Genomic DNA, 22026 nt, shown 5'->3' on the forward strand with positions numbered 1-22026 from the left:
GTGAAATAGATGTGTTTAAGCAGAACCTAGAGAAAAAATCAGCAAAGGAGACTAAATAGAGAAAGCAGAGGTAGCAACTGCAATCTTGGCTACGCTAATCATCTGATGTTCTATGAGGTGTCCAATAACTGAAAAAGTAAAAATATATCCATAATAATTGGACTGAGAAAACATATATTTGCCACCTATCTAGAACATTCCAAACACCTAGTAAAATTCCAGAAAACCTGTTATGGATTGATCTGATCAACTTAAACATAAAATCTAGGTAAGCCACTGATCCCTAGATCCAAGAATACCAGAAGTCTTTAGTACTTGCATTTTTTTGTTCTGGTTCATCCACTAATGTGAGCCAATCATTTAATGTCTATGAACTGGTTTTCTCATCTTAATAAAATAAAAGCTATGGAGGCTGGGATAGCCAGATGACATCTTAGGTTGCCTCCAGCTTTAAAATTTAAAGTTTCTCCAGAGACTCAAGCGATTCTGAGATGGAAATCTTAAATAGATTGACTCAAGAGCAAATGCAGAAGAAATGATTCCTCTTTCCTAGCGTCACCCTTCCCCCTTCCTCTGTGATTATTGATTGGCAATCTCCAAAGGTATATAGGAGGCATCAAATACTTTTCTAGTTCCTGTCAGGAGTGCAGGTGATTGTCACCCACCCACGCTGAATGGTGCCTGGCATCACATTGGTGGAATGGCATTCATATGTACCCCACCCAGCAGTACCTCTCCTTCAGTACGTTTGCAGTGGCTCACCAGGCACCTAATACTCCCCTACATCCCAGTGGAATCCCATAAGCTTTCTTCAGGTAGTTGTGCTAAATGAGTCTGGGTTCTCTGAGGAACTCTGTAAGGTTCAGTACACATTCAAGGGCTCAGGAGTTAAGACTATTTTTTCCGCCTACCAGAATTAAAAAAAAAAAAAAGGACAAGATAAAGAAATATTAACTTTTTAAAAAGCCTGCTGACTGTTTTGCAAGGGGCATGTATGTTACACTATATAATCAAGTAACACTGGTTAAGGGATGGCTCAGGAATTGAATAACCCATGTCTGTCTCTTTTGCTTGATTATTGCAACACTGTGTGCCCAGCACTGTTCTGGTTCCTGGAGTTCTATTAACTTTTTAAAAAAATAAATAAAAGACAATTCCTGTGAAGCCGTTGCTGATTCTGGTGGCAGTATGCAGGGAATCGCGGTACGCAATCGTCCAGAAAGGCAGGTGGGCATTTCTTTTTCTTTTTCTTTTTTTGAGACGGAGTTTCGCTCTTCTTGCCCAGGCTGGAGTGCGATGGTCCAATCTCGGCTCACTGCGACCTCCGCCTCCCAGGTTCAAGAGTTTCTCCTGCCTCAGTCTCCCGAGTAGCTGGGATTACAGGCATGTGCCACCACGCCCAGCTAATTTTGCATTTTTAGTAGAGACGGGGGTTTCTCCACACTGGTCAGGTTGGTCTCGAACTCCTGACCTCAGGTGATCCTCCCGCCTCGGCCTCACAAAGTGCTGGGATTACAGGCCTGAGCCACCGCGCCCGGCTGCAGGTGGGTATGTCTTTAAGGACTAGGCGAGAGGCCTTCCGCTCCGAGAACGCTCACAGAACAGTGGCCTTTCCTGGTCACGGCGAATGCACCTAGGACAAATTGCACAGCTGGTTTCCGGGCCCCGCCCCCACCTGTAGACTCCGCCTCTGGGTCCGCCACTCTCCCGTCAGGCGCCGCGCGCGCTCATTGCCCCGCCCCTCAGGCTGTGCCCCGCCCCTTGCGGCGCCGGAGAGATGGCGGAGTTGGACCTCGGGCAGCACTGCCAGGTGGAGCACTGCCGGCAGCGAGGTGATCGGGGAACTTCCAGCCCCCATCCCCGGCCGCAGGAGACCAGGGCTCCGCTTTGGCTCCGCGGATGGTGGCGGCGGGTGAAGGGAGGCCACAAGGCTGGGCAGGGCCTGAGGAGCGGGGTGGGAGCGTTTCTTCTGGGGCTGCAGTGAGATCGGTTGGTGTAGGTTTTTTTTCGCCGTGAGTCTTTGAAATGACGTGTGGTCTTGGAAGGAAGCCATGCAATTCCTGAAAACGTACCTTGCAGTGTTCGTTTTGGTGTTCGAGTGTGCCGTGTCCGAGCAGTGCACGAAGCCCACTGCTGGGTCGCGTGGCGCACACTTACTCTGCTGAGCGCCGTATGGGGACGCGTAGGTTTGGTCTGGGACTATTATCTTTTGGCTTTGCCACTGCGACCTACGGCCAGCTACTTTCCCAAACTTTTTGTTTACTTATCTGTTACGTAGCTGCCAGGAGGAGTTGGGCTAGATCAACTCGCCCAACTAGTGTTCACGTGGTTGTGTGTCCGGAAGAAGGCCCTTCCTTAGCTTTTATCAAATTCTCAAAGGCATCCTGATTCTCACATTATTCCACCAAATGGTCATCATGCTCTCCCAGCTCTGTCATTCCCTGATTCTCATTATTATCGTTTGAACAAACATTTACAGATTATTGATTTTGGTGCTTGGACCACATAAGGGTGTAAACTACAGTTTTTTACACAGAAGACCTTTCCAACTAGTAAGCTGCGTTTTAGAGAGAATTAGTTAAAAATATGGCAGTGGGTTCTCCCCATTGCACTGAGAGACCTTGGGATATACCTAGTCCAAGGTAATGTGGCACTGGCTTCAGGATGCCATACACCTGGAAAAGGCAAGTTTTGAAGCATTAGAACCACACAGACTGCTCAGTCGTTGTTACTACGTTTCACACGCTACATAAGGTAGCAAACAGGTTTAATCTCCCTTTGCAACTTCAGTCATTGGTATCAAGTACCTGAATTACTGTGCCAAAGACTCTCAGATTTAGCCCAGTTTCAGTGGAGTTCCATAATTGATTGGTGATTTCTACTGTGGGAATGCGTGATAGGACAGGTGACACAATCCCTTCTAGGTTCTTGTTACTTATAGCCCTCTATCTATATATCTTTCACCACTGGCTGTAATAACAAGCCAGTGTGACTTTTTTCATGTGGAAGCTTAGCCATTTGGGTTTTGACTGTAAATTACGTGTGTCTATGCCTGATCCTCTGCTAGTGAGTCCAATACACATTATATGCCATTCATGACATAGTTCATTTTCCTTTCTGGCTATATATGTCTTTAGTGTCAATAACTGAGATGAGGCCAGGCCTGTCTATTTGGGACTAGTGGAAAGCAGTTAAGATTTAGACTGCGTCAAGTGTATATCCTAAATTTTATCTACCTTCTGGAGGGATTGAAGGATGGCATCAGGTGCTGGGAAATTGTCTTGACTTAACTCTTTCCCCTGGGTCCTTCTGGTTTGCATCTAATGCTTCATTATTAAAAGTCTGAAAATATTAAGCATCTCCACCCAGTCACTGCAGTATTGTTCTTTTTTGTTTGTTTGTGTGTTTTGTTTTGAGATGGAGTCTGGCTCTGTCGCCCAGGATGGAGTGCAGTGGCGCGATCTCGGCTCTGCAACCTCCGCCTCCTGAGTTCAAGCGATTCTCATGCCTCATCCTCTTGAGTAACTGGGATTACAGGCATGAACCACCACGCCCAGCTAGTGTGTGTGTGTGTGTGTGTGTGTGTGTGTGTGTGTGTGTGTGTGTGTTTATTTTTTAGTAGAGATGGGGTTTCGCCATGTTGGCCAGGCTGTTTTCAAACTCTTAACCTCAGGTGATCCGCCCCCCTCGGCCTCCCAAAGTGCTGGGATTACAGGCGTAAGCCACCGGGCCCGGCCCCTTGCAGTATTGTTCTGAGTTGAGTATACTCAAAAGAAGTTAATTGTTGTATTATTATTATTAATTATAGTTACTGTATTACTATTCTGATCTTTTATATATATCTCATTTGGTTTCTGTAAGTACACTGTGGGGTCGGTGTGGCATACAGCATAGATACAGATATAGATACACATGCATATATACATATACATATATACACAGAAAGGATGTGCTTATATCTTTATATCTGCCTCTGTATAGACCTATCTATATCTTTCTATTTTTCTTACCCAATAATAGAGCTTTGGTTTTGTATATGTTTATTTACATACATACATAGAAACACACATATATACTTTATACTAACTGTACTATTTAGTACAACAAATTACGTATATTTGAAATACCATAAATCTTATAGGTGTATATATAAATATAAATATATTTGAATATAGTCAAGCTTTGGTGATATATATATATATGTTCACACAGATATATGTTAGTACACATATATAAAAATATATATATTTATTAGATATATATAAAAAATATATATCCAAAGTTTTACTGTTAAGTAACTTGCCTAGCATTGTTAGATTAGTAAGCAGTGGAATCAGAATTGAATCCCAGGTTTTTAACTCCAAATGGGGAAGTTTTGCAGTATACAGTCATCAAAAACAACACCTAGTAAATCTGGGAAACAAAACGAAAAAGAAAACCGCTAGAACTTATTTTTGTCTGACTTAGTAAAGTTACAAGTAACATCTATTAATACCTTCTGTTAATCCAATTACTTTCTGTCACAGTTATTGAGGTTGTGATTAATTTTGTTAGAGTGGTTACCTAGTGCTTGCCTACACTAGGATATTAGTCAAAATGGGAAGTTTTTCCATAGAGGTTGTCTTCTTGCTTAAGAAAACTAAATCAAAATCAGATACTGACCAGTATACACATTTTCTCTCAATTTTAGATTTTCTTCCATTTGTGTGTGATGATTGCACAGGAATATTTTGGTAAGTTAAGTTTTCATGCAGGATTTGGGAGTAATTTTAGTGTTTATTAATATGAGGTTATTTCTGAAAAGTAGAATGATTTAAAATAATTGTTACTTTAGCCATTGATTATTGATATTCAGTACAGTTATAGGCTCTGATTACTTCTTCATATATGTGACTAATTTTTAAACTTCCAAAAGTGGGGTTTTGTATGTGAATTTTATATAAAAGTTATATTATTATAAGGAGAAAATAATATTCACAATATAAAGAATATGGTAAAAATCCAGTTACAATTATTGCTCTTTATTTTAATTAATAAAGTGAAAAGAGCCCAACCTATAAATGCCTTAAAATAGGAGTCACAGCATTTGACTACATTACATGCCAAGTAAAACCTGGGAATTAATCAAGAATTTTGGAAAATGGATTTTCCTTACAGTTAAACTTTAAAATGTCAAGCATTTAATTTATAAAATAGAGCAGTGAAAGAATGAATTTTTTTCAGAGTGTAATTCAGAATGATTTGTTGGAAGTAAATTAAAGTAATGTATATTTTTAAATTATTTGGAATTAGAGCACTGTTCACATTTTGCTACTCATGATCTTTTAGAAGTAAAAAGAGCTGAAAGATATGTTTATATTTTCATGTACCCTAAAGCATTCAAAGTAAACGTAATTTAGGGTGGTGAATTGTTTTTACTCATATTGAAGTTGAACATTTGTGTTTTAAAACTTTTGAGACTATAGATGCTCCATCTTTAATTTATCTGACATTTCACTTTTTTCTCATATTCAAAGTTATTAATGTAGTGTGAGCATAATGTATCTTAAGAATACTGAACATTAAAATATCGCAGATTACTGCAGTTATCTTTAAGTATGTTATTTAAATAAACACTTACTATTATTATTTAAGCCTTGAACACAGAAGCAGGGAGTCTCATGGTTGTCCCGAGGTATGTTAATATTTTTCCAATCTGATAAAATGTATTTGTATTTATGTACTTTCATTCAGAATTTGATTAGATTTAAAGCCAGTCAGTATCACAGATTAAAGTCTGGCATACTAAACTGATTAGGTAAAGAGGCTTTTGCTTCATTTATATTATTTTTCTTTGTTTGAAAGAAAAATTGTTTTACTTGGTATTTGTAAATTTTTATCCTCATAATTCTTATTCCTTAACATTTGTTTAGGTAGCCTACTTATAGCGTAAGGCTATATATTTATTTGTTTGTTTGTTTTGTTTGGTTTTGTTTTTTTGAGATGGAGTTTTATACTTGTTGCCCGGGCTGGAGTGCAGTGGCGCGATCTCAGCTCACTGCAACCTCCACCTCCTGGGTTGAAGTGATTCTCCTGGCTCAGCCTCCCGAATAGCTGGGATTATAGGCACGCGCCACCAAGCCCGACTAATTTTTGTATTTTTAGTAGACATGGGGTTTCACCATGTTGGCCAGGCTGGTCTCAAACTCCTGACCTCAGGTGATCCACCCGCCTTGGCCTCCCGAAGTGCTGGGATTACAGGCATTAGCCACTGTGCCCAGCCAAGGCTATATATTTATAAATGTCCTCCTTATATATTCCTTCCAGTTCACTGTGTTCTTCACTGCTGTGTTCATTTTCACTGATGCCTGCTGATAGGATCTGTGGTAGTAAATCATTGTGGCTCAGTCGGCCTAAGATAACCAGGAAGAAACCTATAGTCTAATAAAATTCCTACCCTAATTTTGCACAAATCATAAGTTAAGAAAGGTCTGGCAAATAGAAGTCAAAATATTACCCTTATTACTGGTAAAGATAAGTTGGTTGATGAAGCTCAGCATAGAGCCAAATGGGTTTGCAAAGAAAATCCAGAATTAGGCAGACTTGCCCAGCAGTCACAGTAGTACTGGACCAGGTTAGGCTTTCTCCCTGAAGGCAGTTCAACTCCAAGAGGAGGAGAGAAAGCTAAGCCCACCATGTTCAATGTGTTCTAACACTTTTCAGTGGACATTTATTCCTGCCCACCATTTACCAAGTACTTTACCAAATATTTTCATATCAGTTCTCTCAGTTATAGAAAGTTGTTAAAGTTACATGAGGTTCAGTTGAAATCTGATTCTTTCGAATTTAAATGATCGTCAAAATCTGACTCTTTGAAGTTTACATCATCTATTTGAGGAAAATTTAAATTACCTAGCACGTTGATTTTATGCAGCATTAATTGGAGGAAATATTCAGTCATACAATAAAACTTACTGATGTTTCTTGCAGTTTATAAATCTATCCTGTGTTTTCTTTTTTCTTAGGATACAATTTGATTTCTCTGAATTTCTTAGGATATAATTTGATTTGTCTCTCATTAATTAAACACTGAAACATCATTAGGCCATTGCAACAAGCTCAAAAAGATACTTAAGTTAATTCTAACAAGATGTAACTATTATTTATAAAAAGGAATTCCCTTTGGTTGTAGTTTTCAAGCAATTATTTCCCTACGTTTACTCATCTTTAGAAACCTGGTTTGTTAATACTTAGAATAGCCTGGCTGATCTAGATTTTTTTTTTTTTAGTCTTATAAAATCTTTTCTTCCTGTGGTGGAGTATTTGCTGGTAATAAAAATATGAAATAGGGCATAGAGAATAATATATGATTATGAAAACTGTCTTTAACCTTTTATCTTACGAATAAATAAATATTTTTAAGTGTTTTATTCTCTGAGTTAAGTGTTTCATCTCCTAAAATTAGTGTGGAAATTAGGTTGACTTGCCATTTGAGGGTTGATGAGATAATTACCTGAGCATATCATGGGGGCATCTTTGTATGAGACTGTTACAAAGTAGGTTAAAATTATAGAGCGTAATTAAATAGTCATTTCAACTTGACTTAGAAGACAAATATACCACAGTAGGAAAATTATGAAAATGTGGAACAGTCAGCATAGTAATCATTTGTCACACAAAACATTCATTGTAATCTCTATGTGAGAGTAAGTAACTTGCTCTAATAAGTTTAAGCAAAAATTATATGAATGCTGCCTTCTAGAATAGACACATTGATTTGGTTTAGGTCTGAAATGTAATACATTTCCTGCTTTTTGCATTTTCAGGTGACTGTAATCAATGAGAGACTGAAGACAGATCAACATACATCTTTCCCATGCTCATTCAAAGACTGTGCCGAGAGAGAACTTGTGGCAGTTATATGTCCTTATTGTGAGAAGAATTTTTGCCTGAGGTGATTGATCACTTAAGCTGTTCACACTTTGTATGTCTGTTTAAGTCCTATAAAAACACATGAACTAGTGTCTCTTCTGTTGCTCATAGACACCGTCATCAGTCAGATCATGAGTGTGAAAAACTGGAAATCCCAAAGCCTCGAATGGCTGCCACTCAGAAACTTGTTAAAGATATTATTGGTAAGTATCTAGAAAACGTGTTTTGTTGCTTTCCTAGTTCCAGAGCTCCTGCTTCTTATGTCTACTTTCCAGTTATGGGAGGCATCATTAATAGCCCCAGTGGTATTCGTATTAACGTGTATTTTGATGATATTCTTGTGACAGTATTTCTTACGAGGTCTACCTGACCAATGAAAATTTGGAAATTATTTGGAGGTACTCCACCATAAGTACTTATCTCTTTTGCTGAGCCACTTAGATTTGCTAGTTAACCATCGGGCTAGAAATGGTATTCATGAGATTGAAGTAGTCAGCTGCTTTCTCTGCAGACTAAACTCTAAGCCTAGTCAGCTGTGCTGTGAATGCTGCTGATAATGAGATACCAGGAACGAATGTATCTGTGACTTAAATCAGTCTCTCTGCCAGTATGTTAGCTCAGAATTTTTATTCCGTATTAAGGATAGTACCTTTATTAAAATCTTGCATAACCAGATCTTAAGGTTGTCTGTAGAAGCATTAATGACTGCTTTAGGTTAAATAGGCTTAAGTTGGAAAGAAGCACATTATAGTTAATTTTTTGATGTGGAGATTGCTTAGATCAATCTCAATGATATTTTTCCATTGACCATGTAAATACAATAGCTATACAATGAATGTGGTCTCTGTATATCTCTCTTGTGTGTAATTTATATATGTTTCAGGGCCATAATTAATAAGTGTTTTATAATAAAACTCTATTTGTAATGTGAAAGTTTTATGTGATTACATGCTTTCACTTCTTAGATTCCAAGATAGGAGAAACAGCAAGTAAACGACGGAAAGGTGCCAAAAATAGTGAAACAGCTGCAAAGGTTGCATTGATGAAATTAAAGATGCATGCTGATGGCGATAAGTCAGTACCACAGGTTAGTCTTAGAGATTTTTTAAAACACAAAAATTTCAAATATAGTTGAAGTCCTCTTTGTATTCCTCCTTCCCATCAATTAACAACTAACCTAAACCTGGTATGTATCATTCTTAATGTTGCATGGTATATGTCTGCATAAATAATACATAGTTTTATGAGTTTTTTCACTGTATAGACATGACAGTGAACCATATGTATCCTTCTTCGAGTTGTTGTTTTTTTTTTTCCCCCACTTGGGATGTACTGTTAACATTTATCCATACTGAGACATTTAGTCAACAAAATTCAGATTTTTTTCAATTTTTTGCTATTATAAACTGTCTATGGTGACCATTCTTGTGTATATGTAGAAGAGTTTCTCTAGGACTGTTCCTTTAAGACTTCACAAAATCAGTTATTTTATATAACAACCCAATATATCTCTGCATACCTTAACACAGTTGAGTGGTACTTACCCTTAATATGTGTTATATTATGATATTTGTTATTCTATTTTAAAGATTGTTAGCCAGAACCTATTAGGTTGAATTTCCAACCCCTGATGGATTGAGACTACTGTTTAAAAAATGCTACTTTAGGGAATATACCTAGAAATAGAAAACCTGGATTGTGGGCTTTGCTGATCTTCAGCTTTACTAGATATGGTCAACTTCCTGTTGTCAGTGGTTGTACTCATTTGTCTCTTTCTATTAGTTCTTTCAACCATGTCTATTTCTGACCATTTATTCCTTCATAAAAATTTTAGGATCACTTTGCCCTGTTCTGTGAAATTATGATTTTGATAGGAATTATGCTGAATTTTAGATTAGAGACAGTTGACATCTTTAGAATTTTGACTCTTGTCATCTATGTTTATGGTATATCTTTCCAACTTTTCTTTAGGTTTTTTTTTTATGTGTAATTATAGAAGTAACATTCTATAATGCTTACCATAAATATTTACATACCTTTTCTTAGTTTTATTCTTGGACTCTTTATAATTTTTGCTGTCATTGTAAATAATACCTTTTTAAAAAAATTATATTTTCCTAACTAATTATTGTTGGTTAATGTTATGTTGCCCTTCTATCCAGCAAATAAATTCCTAATAGCTCCCATATTTTGTAGATTTTCTGGCCTATTTTCTGTGTAGTCATATCTTCTCCAAATGCCAATTTTTGTGGATTTTTTCTGCAGATTTTCTCTTCTCTTTTGTTCATTATCATTGCTTGTCTTAATGTTGAGCTCTTCAGAACAATGTTGAATAATATGGGCAATAGAAGGAATCTTCATCATGTTTCTGACTTTAATGCAAATGTATCTAAAGTTTCATCAAGTATTAGATATACTGTAAATTTGTGTAAGTAGCCTTTTTCTTGATACTATTTCTTTCTATTCCTAGTTTGCTAGGAATTTACATTATGAATGGATATTAAACTTTACTGTAAATTTTTTTCTTACATCTAGTAAGATGATCATTTTTTCTTCATCAATGTAATAAATTTCATCGATCAGTTTTTCTCTCGTTAGATCATCAAATATTCCAGGATAAATCACTTGACTCTGGTATATAATTCTTTTAAAATGCACTGAGAAATTGATTTGCTAACATATTATTTAGTGTGTTAGTGACATTAATAGCAAGATTATGCTCAAAAATTAGTTGAGTAGCTTTCTCTTGTCTATTCTTTGAGGTTGTTGTAGAGGGTGGGAATTATTTGTTCTTGAAGGTTTGGTAGCACTCAGTTGTAGTAACTCTTGGAGAATTTCGAATACTATTCCAAAGTGTTACATCTTGCTTTATCTGTATAATCTATTTCTTATGAAGTCAATTTTGGTAAATATTTTTCCAAAAAACTGTTCGATGTAGATTTTTCAGTTTCTTACGGTCAAGTTGTTCAAGTTATTCTGTTATACTTCAGAATCTCTATGTGTCTTTAGTCGTTCTACTTCTTTCTTAATGTTTTTCATTTGTACTTTTCCTTCTTTCCCCTTTAGACAGAACAGCTAGAAGTTTATCCTTATTTTTTCTTAGTGTTTTCAAAGAACCATGATTTGGATTTAAAGACCTCTGTGTTTTGTTTTCTGTTTCACTAATTTTTGCTTTTATATTATTTCCTTCTGCTTTGTTTAGATTTTTCTCTGATGTCCTTTTTCCAGCCTTTCACATAGAATGGTAATTTATTTATTTTATTTTTGTTTTGTTTTGTTTTGAGACAGAGTCTCGCTCTGTCGCCCAGGCTGGAGTGCAGTGGTGCGATCTCAGCTCACTGCAACCTCCATCTCCCGGGTTCAAGTGATTCTCCTGCCTCAGCCTCCTGAGTAGCTGGGATTACAGGCGTGCACCACCACACCCGGCTAATTTTTGTATTTTTAGTAGAGATGAGATTTCACCATGTTGGTCAGGCTGGTCTTGAACTCCTGACCTCATGAACCACCCTCTTTGGCTTCCCAAAGTGCTGGGATTACAGGCATGAGCCACCGTGCCCAGCAGTTTATTTTTAATATACTTGTTTAGGTGTAACAGTTTACTTGTTTGGTGTCTTCATTTTGATACCATTTCAAACACAGGCAAGTTACAAACATAGTACAAATAACTTTTCCATATTCTTTACCCAGTTGTACCAATTATTTATATTTTGTCCTGTTTGCTTTATCATCTGCTGTCTCTCTCTGTCTATATGTACCGTATGTATATGTGTGTATTTAATTTTTGGTCCACTTGATTTATCACTTTCTCAGGTTAAAATCTCCTACTATGGATGTAGTTTTGCTAATTTTTTTATATAACTCTAATGGTTTGTAGAGTTATGTATTATCAAGTGCATAGAATTTCTTCAGTGTTATATGTTCTTTATGTATTTTGCCTTTAACCCTATGTTTAATTAGAATATTGTTTCACTAGCTTTCTTTTGGTGAAAATTTAACAAGTATGTAATTTTTTCACCCCTTTATATTTCAACTTTTTTTGTTGTTTTGTTTTAGGGTGTCTCTTGTAAGCAGCATATAGCTGGACTTTGTTTTTTTTAAACCAGTTTGATAGTATCTCTGTTTTGTAGGTGAGTTGAATCCTTTCTTGTTTATGGTGGTCATTGGTGTATTTGAACATATTTCTTCCATCATATATTTTCTGTTCATCACCCTTTTTCTTTGACTCTTTCTCTTTCCTTTTGTATTGAATTTGTTCTGATGGCTTAGAAACAATTGATTACAGTTTTCTTATTTTATTGACTACCCCTGATATTTTCCTTTTTTGAAATTTTATTTGATTTTTTAAAATTGCAAAGGTAGTATAAGCTTTTAACAAGTGTAACTATCAAAAGATGCGTATGGAGAAAAAACATACACGCTCCTGTGTCTCTCATCCATTTCCATCCCCTAAACCAGCGGTTCTTAACTGAAAGCAGTTTTGCTCCCTAAGGGGACATTCAGCAATGTCTGGAGACATTTTTAGTTGTCACAGTTGGGAATGGGGTGCTACTGGTATTTAGTTGGTAGAGGCCAGAGATGCTGTTAAATTCATACATTGTAGAGGACAAGGCTGACAACAGAGAATTTTTTCTTGACCTAAAATGTAAATAGTGACAAAGTTGAGAAGACCTGCTCTCAAGTATTCAGTAATACTTGCATTACTTTGCAATTCTTCTATTACTTATAACAGTAAAAACTTCTACAAGACTTACTTTGAGGCAATTTTCTAACATATTTCATCCTTGCAACAAGTTTATAAGGTATACACTATTAACTCTTACCCAAAAAGAGTAACATTCTATTAACATAGCTAGTAAGTGGAGAACTACGAATTGAAACTAGGCAGTCTGGTTTCACAAACCATCTCCTTCACACACTTAACAATATATCATAAAGCATTCTATAAGTTTGTAGATAAAAGTTTTTCTCTTTATTATTAATGTTTGTGTGTGTATATAGATATACTAGAGATATATGTGGGTGTCTGTGTTTATATATGCTTACATGTATAATATATACATGTGTATTGTATCCATGTATATACATATATGTGTAAGTGTATTATATGCGTGTGTATATCATTTTACATAAATGAAAATGTATTCTACTTGTGTATGTGTGCAAAGGCATAAAGAGTATTTTTCTGTCATTATTTTATAAAAATGGTATCATTCATTTAGTCGACACGCTTAAAAAAAAATACTTTCTATATACCAAGCCCTGAAAATACAATAGTGAATAAAACAGAATCCCTTCTGCCCTTATGAACCCAGAGTTCCTGGAGTTTATATGCCACTTGGCTGAGACAGATAATAAATATATAATAGTTTGTGTAGTGATTAGTGCTATAAATAAAACTAAAGCAGGTTTGGGGTAGATTATGTATCCTTCTCTCATTAATGCCTAGTAGAAATTCCCTCAAGTGAGTTGGTGTGGCCCTAAATCATTTTCTTTGCAAACTGCATTCTCTTCTGTGGTGTGGGTGTACTGTGGCTTATTTTGTCATTTTTCAATTAATGAGCATTCACTTTGTTTCCAGTTTGGCTGCTGTGCTAAGTAGCCTGTGTGGTACTTTTCTTTCTGTGAGATAAATTCCGAAGAGTGTGTTTGCTGTGTCAAATGGTACACGTATTTTAAATTTTAATAAAAATTGTCAAACAACTTTACAAAGAAATTACAATTCACATTTCTAATCAAACTTCATTGACGGATTGCATATACTAAGCATGGTTTTGTGGCTCTCGTTTTTTAATCACCTTTAGTACTTACAACTCTTCTGAGATATATTTTTATCCTAATTTCACAGATGAGTAATCCGGAGTTAAGTATTTTTAAGAGCACTAACTTGGTAAGAGCCTGCCCTTCTAACCAGTTCCGTATACTGCTTCTTGTGGCCAAACATGAGAGTACCCTTTTTCTCCATGGTGTCCAGTAGCTATTAGCATTCTTTTTAATATTTTACAGTCTGGTGGCTATAAAAAGATATTTCATGATTGCTTTAATTTGTATTTTCCTGACTACTATTCAGTTTGGACAACTTTCAATATGTTTTTTAGGCATTTGGATTTGCCCTTCTCTGAATTGTTAGTGAGTATCCTTTGATCATTTTTCTTTTGGGATATTTTTCTTTTTATTTTGTTTAGTCACCTTATAGGAGCTCTTAGACTATAAAAGATGTTAATCCTTTGTCTATAATCATTATTTGTAAATTGTTTTTCTAATCTATCAGTGTATTGATATTACTTATATTTCTAATTGACATAGCAATATTTTACATTTACATTTTCCAAGTTCTGTCTTTTCTTTCATTCCTGTTGTGGTTTTCCTTTGGGTTTTGTGGGTATGTTTGTTCTGTTTTGCATTAGCCTCCTTTTTTTTTTTTTTTTTTTTTTTTTTTTTTTTTTGACGGAGCTTTGCTGTTGTTGCCCAGTCTGGAGCGCAATGATGCAGTCTCAGCCCACTGCAATCTCTGCCTCCCAAGTTCAAGCAATTCTCCTGCCTCAGCCTCCTGAGTAGCTGGGATTACAGGCATGTGCCCATGTGCCACCATGCCCGGCTAATTTTTGTATTTTTAGTAAAGACAGGGTTTCACCATTTTGGTCAGGCTGGTCTCGAACTCCTGACTTCAGGTGATCCACCTGCCTCAGCCTCCCAAGGTGCTGGGATTATAGGCGTGAGCCACTGTGCCCGGCTTGTTTTGGATTAATCTTTAATCCACCTGTTTTTTTTGTTAGCATATGATGTGAGCTAAGGGCTTAATTTTATTTTCTTCCAGTTGTTTAGGTAGTTTTGCCACCACTGATTATTTAATAAGTTATCTATGTTTTATTGGATTGAAATACCAAAATACCACCTTCATGAAAAGTTGAACATTTTATTTCTGTATATGGATTTATTTCTTAATTTTCTATTGCAGTCTCATTTATTTTTTACTCATAAGTTAATACCAAATTGATTTGGTGCAATAGCTTTATAGAATGTTCTATATCTGATCATGCAAGTCCCATCCATATTTTTCCATTTTTTTCTTAGTATTTTTATTAGCATTTATTTATCCATCTGAATGTTACGATTATTATATCCAGATTTTTAAAAATACCACTCTTAGGATTTATAGGTTATCATAATGGGGCAAGGTTGTGAATAACAGACTTCAACATAGCCTGTTAAAGAAGCTAGACTCTTTAAAAGCAAAATGTGGAAACTGAGAGTATGATTATAAAAAGCAACAGATAGCACAGCATAGTCTTAGACAGAAATGTGGCTTCCTACATCCCCTCATGTTTCCCACAAGGATGTGATGAGTGAATATTGCCTGGAGGAAGTGAGGATTTGACCATTTATTTGAAGGCCCCTTTGCCATTCTCCTGGAGGCTTTATACCATCTTGCCCTCCTTTTTTATGTCCTGAGGATTCCAGCCCCTTTCCTGCTCCTAAGCTTCCAGTAATTCATGCAAAACATCTTTAATGAATACCTGAGTGGGTTCTATGAAGTTAGGTGAAGTACAGTTCGAATTCGCAGCAGTATCTACTAGCAAGTCTAGGCTTTTGGCCTGACTCAGAACCATTCCTGAAGGATTCACATTGGATTTGCTTTATATGCTATACATTAATTTTGGAAGAAATGACATTTTTATGACATTGTCTTTCTGTAAGGACCTTATATGTCTTTATTTATTCAGATGTTTTATTCCCTTCTGTAACATTTCATATTTTTCTTCTTTTATGTTGTATTCCTTATTTTCATTGCTATTTTATGGTTTTTGTTTAGGTTGAGAACAGAATATTTTCCCCACTTCTATTGCCAAGTACTTATTGCTAATAAAGAGAAAAAAAATCTTCGGTTCTGTATACTCATATTATTCAGCTACATCACCAAAATCTTTTATTATTTTTAGAAGTTTTTTCTACTAGTGTTTTTTAATTTTCTAGTTAAAAATTATACCTCATTAACAAATAAGAATAGCTTTAATTTTTTTCAATAATTATACTCATTATTTCGTTTTTCATACTACATTATCTATAATCTCCAATATAATTTCCTAAAATGATAATGGTGATAACAGCTATGTGCTTACATTCTTAATATATATAATTAAATATCAACTTTTTTCTCAAAGCCTGAAGTTAGTTGGTATTATATCCTCCTGAATACGAGCTTGAAATGCTTTATCCAGTTGACTATCTCCTATCCCATCATCTTTTTTTAACATAAAAATTAATTTTAAGTTAATAGCTATTAAAATTTACCAACACTTCTTTTTTGTTTGTTTGTTTCTCCTTCCTTAGGGCTCACTTTTATTTTTGCTAAAGTACATTCTTTAGCAGTTCATTTAATAAAGGTCTCTGGTAATAAACTCTATCAGTCTTTTTTTGTTTGAACATGCCCTTATTTTGCCCTTACTTTTAGCTGGATTGTCTATTAAACTTTCTCAACACTTTTAATATACTTTGTCATCTATTATTGGAGGAACATCTGTGTCAGTCTTACTCTATGAGTAATCTATCTTTTTTGGTAGCTTTTAAGATTTCTTGTGATATTTTCCAATTTCTGTGGAATGTTTCTACATGTGGATTTATTTTAATTATTCAGTTTGACACATTGTAAGTTTTGACTTTTTGGAAAATTGTACTCATTGTCTCTCTAAATAGTGCTACTTCACCATTTCTTCTTTTCTGAATCTCTTGTCGACATATTTTGGGGATCTATAATTGTTTTTGTTTTTGTTTTGAGACAGAGTCTCACTCTGTCACCCAGGCTGGAGTGCAGTGGCACAGTCTTGGCTCACTGCAGCCTCTGCTTCCCCGGTTCAAGCAATTCTCGTGCCTCAGCCTCCTGAGTAGCTGGGACTACAGGTGCATGCCCCCACACCTGGCTAATTTTTGTATTTTTAAGAGATGAGGTTTTGCCATGTTGGCGAGGCTGGCCTCGAACTCCTGACCTCAAGTGATCTGCCCACCTCAGCCTCCCAAAGTGCTGGGATTACAAGTGTAAGCCACCATGCCCAGCCTATAATTGTTTCTATCTTGTGTCTCTTTATGCGGTATTCTGGATGAATTCCTCGTATCCATCTTATAATAAATTAGGCCTTTTTATTGAGGATTCTAGAAACTTATCTATAATAAATTTTGAGTGTTTTACTCCAGAAACTATTTTTTAATTTTCATTTTTTGACTTGGATCTTCATGTCTTTTATGTTTTATTTGTGCCTATTTTGGTTTCATAACTTCTTGTTTCCTTCTTTATCTAATTGTGCATCCTAGCTACCTTTTTTTAATGTCTTTTTAAAGTTCAGCTGTCTTCATTTGCCCATAATTAGTTAATCTTCAGTTTGTTTTGAAATTTCAGTTACTGAATTTAACATGTTCATGTTGAATAGGAGGTTCTTCCCATATCTCTCCTTCTCTCACTCACAGATCCCTGTCTAGCAATTTTATACTTAAGTCAGCATTCAGCAGTAACTTTAGCTGCCCTTCCTAGAGCAGAGGTCCCACACACTCCTCTGCTTCCGAGCAGGGAGCCTGACCCAGGAGCTTTATAGTTATCTGCCTGTGGTGCTGTTATTTCCCACTTACCTATAAGCTGACCTCCTCCTCTTCTGGATCCCTGAAAGCCTGTGGCTTAGCCAGCCTCTCACTTTTCATTTCTGTTTCATTTTTGATCCTCATACATAATTTATCTTTTTTTTTTAAAAAAAAGATAAAGCTATATCTTACTAACTTTCTCTTTCTATATTTATCTTCTTGCTACTTTCTTTTTGGAGCAAGTAATATTTGATTATAGAGGTGGCTCACAGTTTGAATTTCCAGTGATTTCTTGTTTTTTCTTTTAATACTTGTTACCTTTAATAACACACCCCACTGGTCTTCAACAAATCTAAATTCCTTAGTGCTGAGATGGGAATTGTGTTGAATTTATTATTTCTCAGAATAATTGTGGTCTTTCCCCCACAAGTTACAGATGCTCCAGTTATGCCAAAATTTTTGTTTTAGCAAGAATTGACCTGTAAAGCCAGCACTTTTAAAAAGCAGTTTTTAGGAATCAGTGAAGATCAAAGGCCAAGCCTTTTGCTCCTACTCATTCTTTCCTGCTTTTTTTTTTTTTTTTTTTTGAAATAGGGTCTTACTCTGTTGCCCTGGCTGGAGTACAGTGGCATGTTCACCACTCATTGCAGCCTTGACCTTCTTGGGCTCAAGTAATCCTCCCACCTCAGCCTCCAAAGTAGCTGGGACTACCAGCACACACCACTATACCCAGCTATTTTCTGTGCTTATTGTAGAGATGGAGTTTTACCATGTTGCCCAGGCTGGTCTTGAACTCTTGGGCTGAAGCAATTTGCCTGCCTCGACCTCCCAAAGTGCTGGGATTATAGGCATGAGCCATCATGCTCAGCCATCCATTTGTTAATTAGGCAAGAAAATACAATATAAGGAGAGGACAGATAAGATATAAAATACTAGAGAAATCCTTTCCACGTCCTTTCTTTTGTTGATAAGGTACTTGGGGTTTGGAGGTGTTTTTCTATCTTTTTTTTTTTTTTTAATGTTTCCTTGTTCCAAAAAGTCCTTCTGTCTAAATACATAGTGAGGTCTTTCACACAGAAAGAAATGTTATATGTGTCAGAAATCTTTGAATTGCAAGTGACAGAAACTTGATTCCAACTAGGAAAATCAAAACAAACTTTTTTCCTCATATAATGGGGAATAATGAATTGATCTGGTCTTAGGGGATGAATTCAGGAACTCAGATTATGTTGAAAGAGCTCATCTGTTTTCTTATTATTTCTCTTTCTACATTGACCTCATTTTTTCCCATTTGAGGAAACTTTTTCCATATTGGTTCAGGAATAGCTGTTAGGTGATTGGGTTCGCTGTAGGCAACTCCAGGTTTAATTTGATAAAACTTAAGAAAAAATAAGGAGAGGCCGGGTGTGGTGGCTCACTCCTGTAATCCCAGCACTCTGAGAGGCCGAGGCGGGTGGATCACCTGAGGTCAGGAGTTCAAGACCAGCTAGAACAACATGGTGAAACCCCATCTCTAGTAAAAGTACAAAAATTAGCCGGGCATGGTGGCACGTGCCTGTAATTCCAGCTACTCAGAGGCTGAGGCATGAGAATCACTTGAACCCTGGAGGCGGAGGTTGCAGTGAGCCAAGATCGCGCCATTGCACTCTAGCCTTGGCAACAAGAGCGAAACTCCCTCTCATAAATAAATAAATAAATAAGGAGAGTGCTCTTTGTCTCCTAAGCTGTTGAACGTAAAATCCCAGGAACAGACCGTGACTGGCCTAACTTAGGCCACATGCCTGTCTTTGCACAGATCACCCTGGCCAGGGTCTTGGTCCTATGCCCATGCATTTATGTGTATTTTTAGCTACTGTGATTGGTATTCCAAATAGCAGATACCTTGTTAGAAGGTAATTCTGCTCTGACCAGAAGAAGAGAGGAAGGATTGGCACCAGACAAAAACTGATGTCTATTTTGTCTATGTAATGGTTGTTTTAACTTTTTCTTTTTACAGACAGAAAGAATTTACCTTCAGGTTTTCTTACCTAAAGGGAGCAAAGAGAAGAGGAAAGCAATGTTCTTTTGCCACCGATGGAGCATTGGAAAGGCCATAGACTTTGCCGCTTCTCTAGCCAGGCTTAAAAATGACAATAACAAATTAACAGCTAAGGTAACATCTCATTATAATAATATTTCTATAAAGGTTTTATGATGCTCCTTTCAAGCATGCTTATTTATTACAGTATGACTTACTTCTCCCTTCACAGAAATTAAGGCTGTGTCACATTACTTCAGGAGAAGCCTTACCCTTGGATCATACTTTGGAAACCTGGATTGCTAAGGAGGATTGTCCTTTATATAATGGTGGAAATATAATCTTGGAATATCTTAATGATGAAGAACAATTCTGTAAAAATGTTGAATCTTACTTGGAATAGTCATTCAAAGATTCAAGTCAGAAATCACAGGGAAAATTCTATTACATGTTTAAGTCCATTTCTTTTACTACAAATACTATTTTTGTAATTTTTAAAAGTTGCTTTTTAACTTATTTCCCCTTATGTCACATTTTAAATTATGAGTTTTCTATTAGAGTTTTTTTATTTTAAGTTTAACTGTGTACGGATCCTCAATTATTAGCAAATTCTTATATTTAATTAGCTTTCATTAGTTTATGCTGTAGTGACAACAACAAAGATGTATTTTCTGGTGGGGGATGTCAGCTGTTGATTGGCTGTGACACTGCTTTGTGTCATCTTCTCACCATGATCAAAGGCGAGGGAAGGGATCTCTTTTGGGACATTGTCATTGTTTTAGCAGAGACAGAAAGAGATGAAATACACCTCAGTTTTCTCTTAAAAGATGCATGTATCATACTTGCTTTAAGCAAGTCATGTGGCCAAGCCTGGCATCATGGAGCCAGAAAGTATAGCCTTGCTGTCTGTCTACATCATGATGTATTAATTGATATATCTATATGAATTATAGAAACTTAGAGGTCATCTTTATTCAGTCTTATAATTTTTACATGAAGAATCTTAGGCCTAGGAGGAGAAAATGATTTTCTTTCTATTACCTAACTAGATTGGGGCATATTTCTGATAAAGACCCACCTCTAGTGAGATTCATCTTTTTTGTTTCTGTGACTGTATTCCACATGAGAAGAAAGATGGGATAGCTCAACTTCATTATATACCAAGGCAAAACACATGCCAAATGATGACTACATTTTACCAACAAATTTAGACGAGTATTCTCGACTAGTGTTTACTATCTGTATCCCCAAAACTACTACTATATAGACAGAATAGAAAGTATTTCTGTTTGTCCTTTTTTTGTTTTCTGTTCTAATTGTCAGGGACATAGGTAGTGGCTATAGGTTTACTTAAAAGGAATAAACTTGGAATGCTCATTTGGTTTATTTCCTTTCTAATTCTTCATATTATTTTTATGTGAGGAATGGAGATAATTTCCGACTTTTATTATGTTCTCATACTTTCATTCATTAGCATAGTTATTTGAGTTCCCACTAAATGTAGGGATTTGTCTCTAATTGCCATGATTAATACAATGATGATGTGTATACATACAGGTACACCTTGTAAATATTGTGGGTTCAGTTTCAGACTACCACACAAAGCAAATATTGGAGTATATTGAGCCAGACAAATTTTTTTTGTTTCCCAGGGCATATAAAAATTATGTTTACACTATACTATAGTCTATTTAATGTGCAATAGCATTATGTCTAAAAAATGTACATAGCTTAAATAAAAAATGCTTTATTGCTAAAAAATGCTAATAATCATCTGAGCCTTCAACAACTCGTAATGTTTTTGCTGATGGAGGGTCTTGCCTAATTTCAATAGCTGCTGACTGATTGGGGCGGTAGTTACAGAAGGTTGGGGTGGCTGTGACAACTTCTTAAAATAAGACCACAATGAAGTTTGCCACATTGATTGACTCTTCTTTTCATGAAAGATTTCTGTGTAGCATGCAATGCTTTTGATAGCATTTTTTCCTGAGTAGAACTTCTTTCAAAATTGAAGTCAATCCTCTTAAACCCTAGCTTTATCAACTAAGGTTATGGAATATCTAAACTTTTTGTTATCATTTCAACAATGTTCATAGCATCTTCACTAGGAGGAGATTCCCTCTTATTTTATTTAGTTATTTATTTTTTTTTTCTGAGATGGAGTTTCACTCTTGTTGCCCAGGTTGGAGTGCAATGGCATGATCTTGGCTCACTGCAACCTCCGCTTCCCAGGTTCAAGTGATTCTCCTGCCTCAGCCTCCTGAGTAGCTGGATTACAGGCATGCGCCACCATGCCTGGCTAATTTTGAATTTTTAGTAGAGACGGAGTTTCTCCACGTTGGTCAGGCTGGTCTCAAACTCCCGACGCCAGGTGATCTGCCCACCTCAGCCTCCCAAAGTGCTGGGATTACAGGCGTGAGCCACCATGTCCGGCCAAGATTCCCTCTTAAGAAACCACTCTTTGCTCATCCGTAAGAAGCAACACCTCATCCATTCAGCTTTTGTTAAGAGATTGCAGCAGTTCAATCACATCA

The 22026-nt window shown here is 36.3% G+C and overlaps 1 protein-coding gene across 1 annotated transcript; it reads left to right on the forward strand.

Moving 5' to 3' along the window:
* The first annotated feature begins 1759 nt into the window (after positions 1-1759).
* Positions 1760-20937, forward strand: ZFAND1 (zinc finger AN1-type containing 1). The gene is made up of 8 exons (XM_004090747.3): positions 1760-1832; positions 4691-4733; positions 5635-5674; positions 7806-7933; positions 8023-8114; positions 8877-8998; positions 19472-19627; positions 19725-20937. Exons 1-8 carry the CDS (start codon positions 1778-1780, stop codon positions 19893-19895), a joined length of 807 nt encoding a protein of 268 aa, XP_004090795.2. The 5' UTR covers positions 1760-1777; the 3' UTR covers positions 19896-20937.
* The last annotated feature ends 1089 nt before the right edge of the window (positions 20938-22026 follow it).

This window comes from Nomascus leucogenys, chromosome 16 (genome assembly GCF_006542625.1).
Source record: "Nomascus leucogenys isolate Asia chromosome 16, Asia_NLE_v1, whole genome shotgun sequence".
NCBI lineage: Eukaryota > Metazoa > Chordata > Mammalia > Primates > Hylobatidae > Nomascus > Nomascus leucogenys.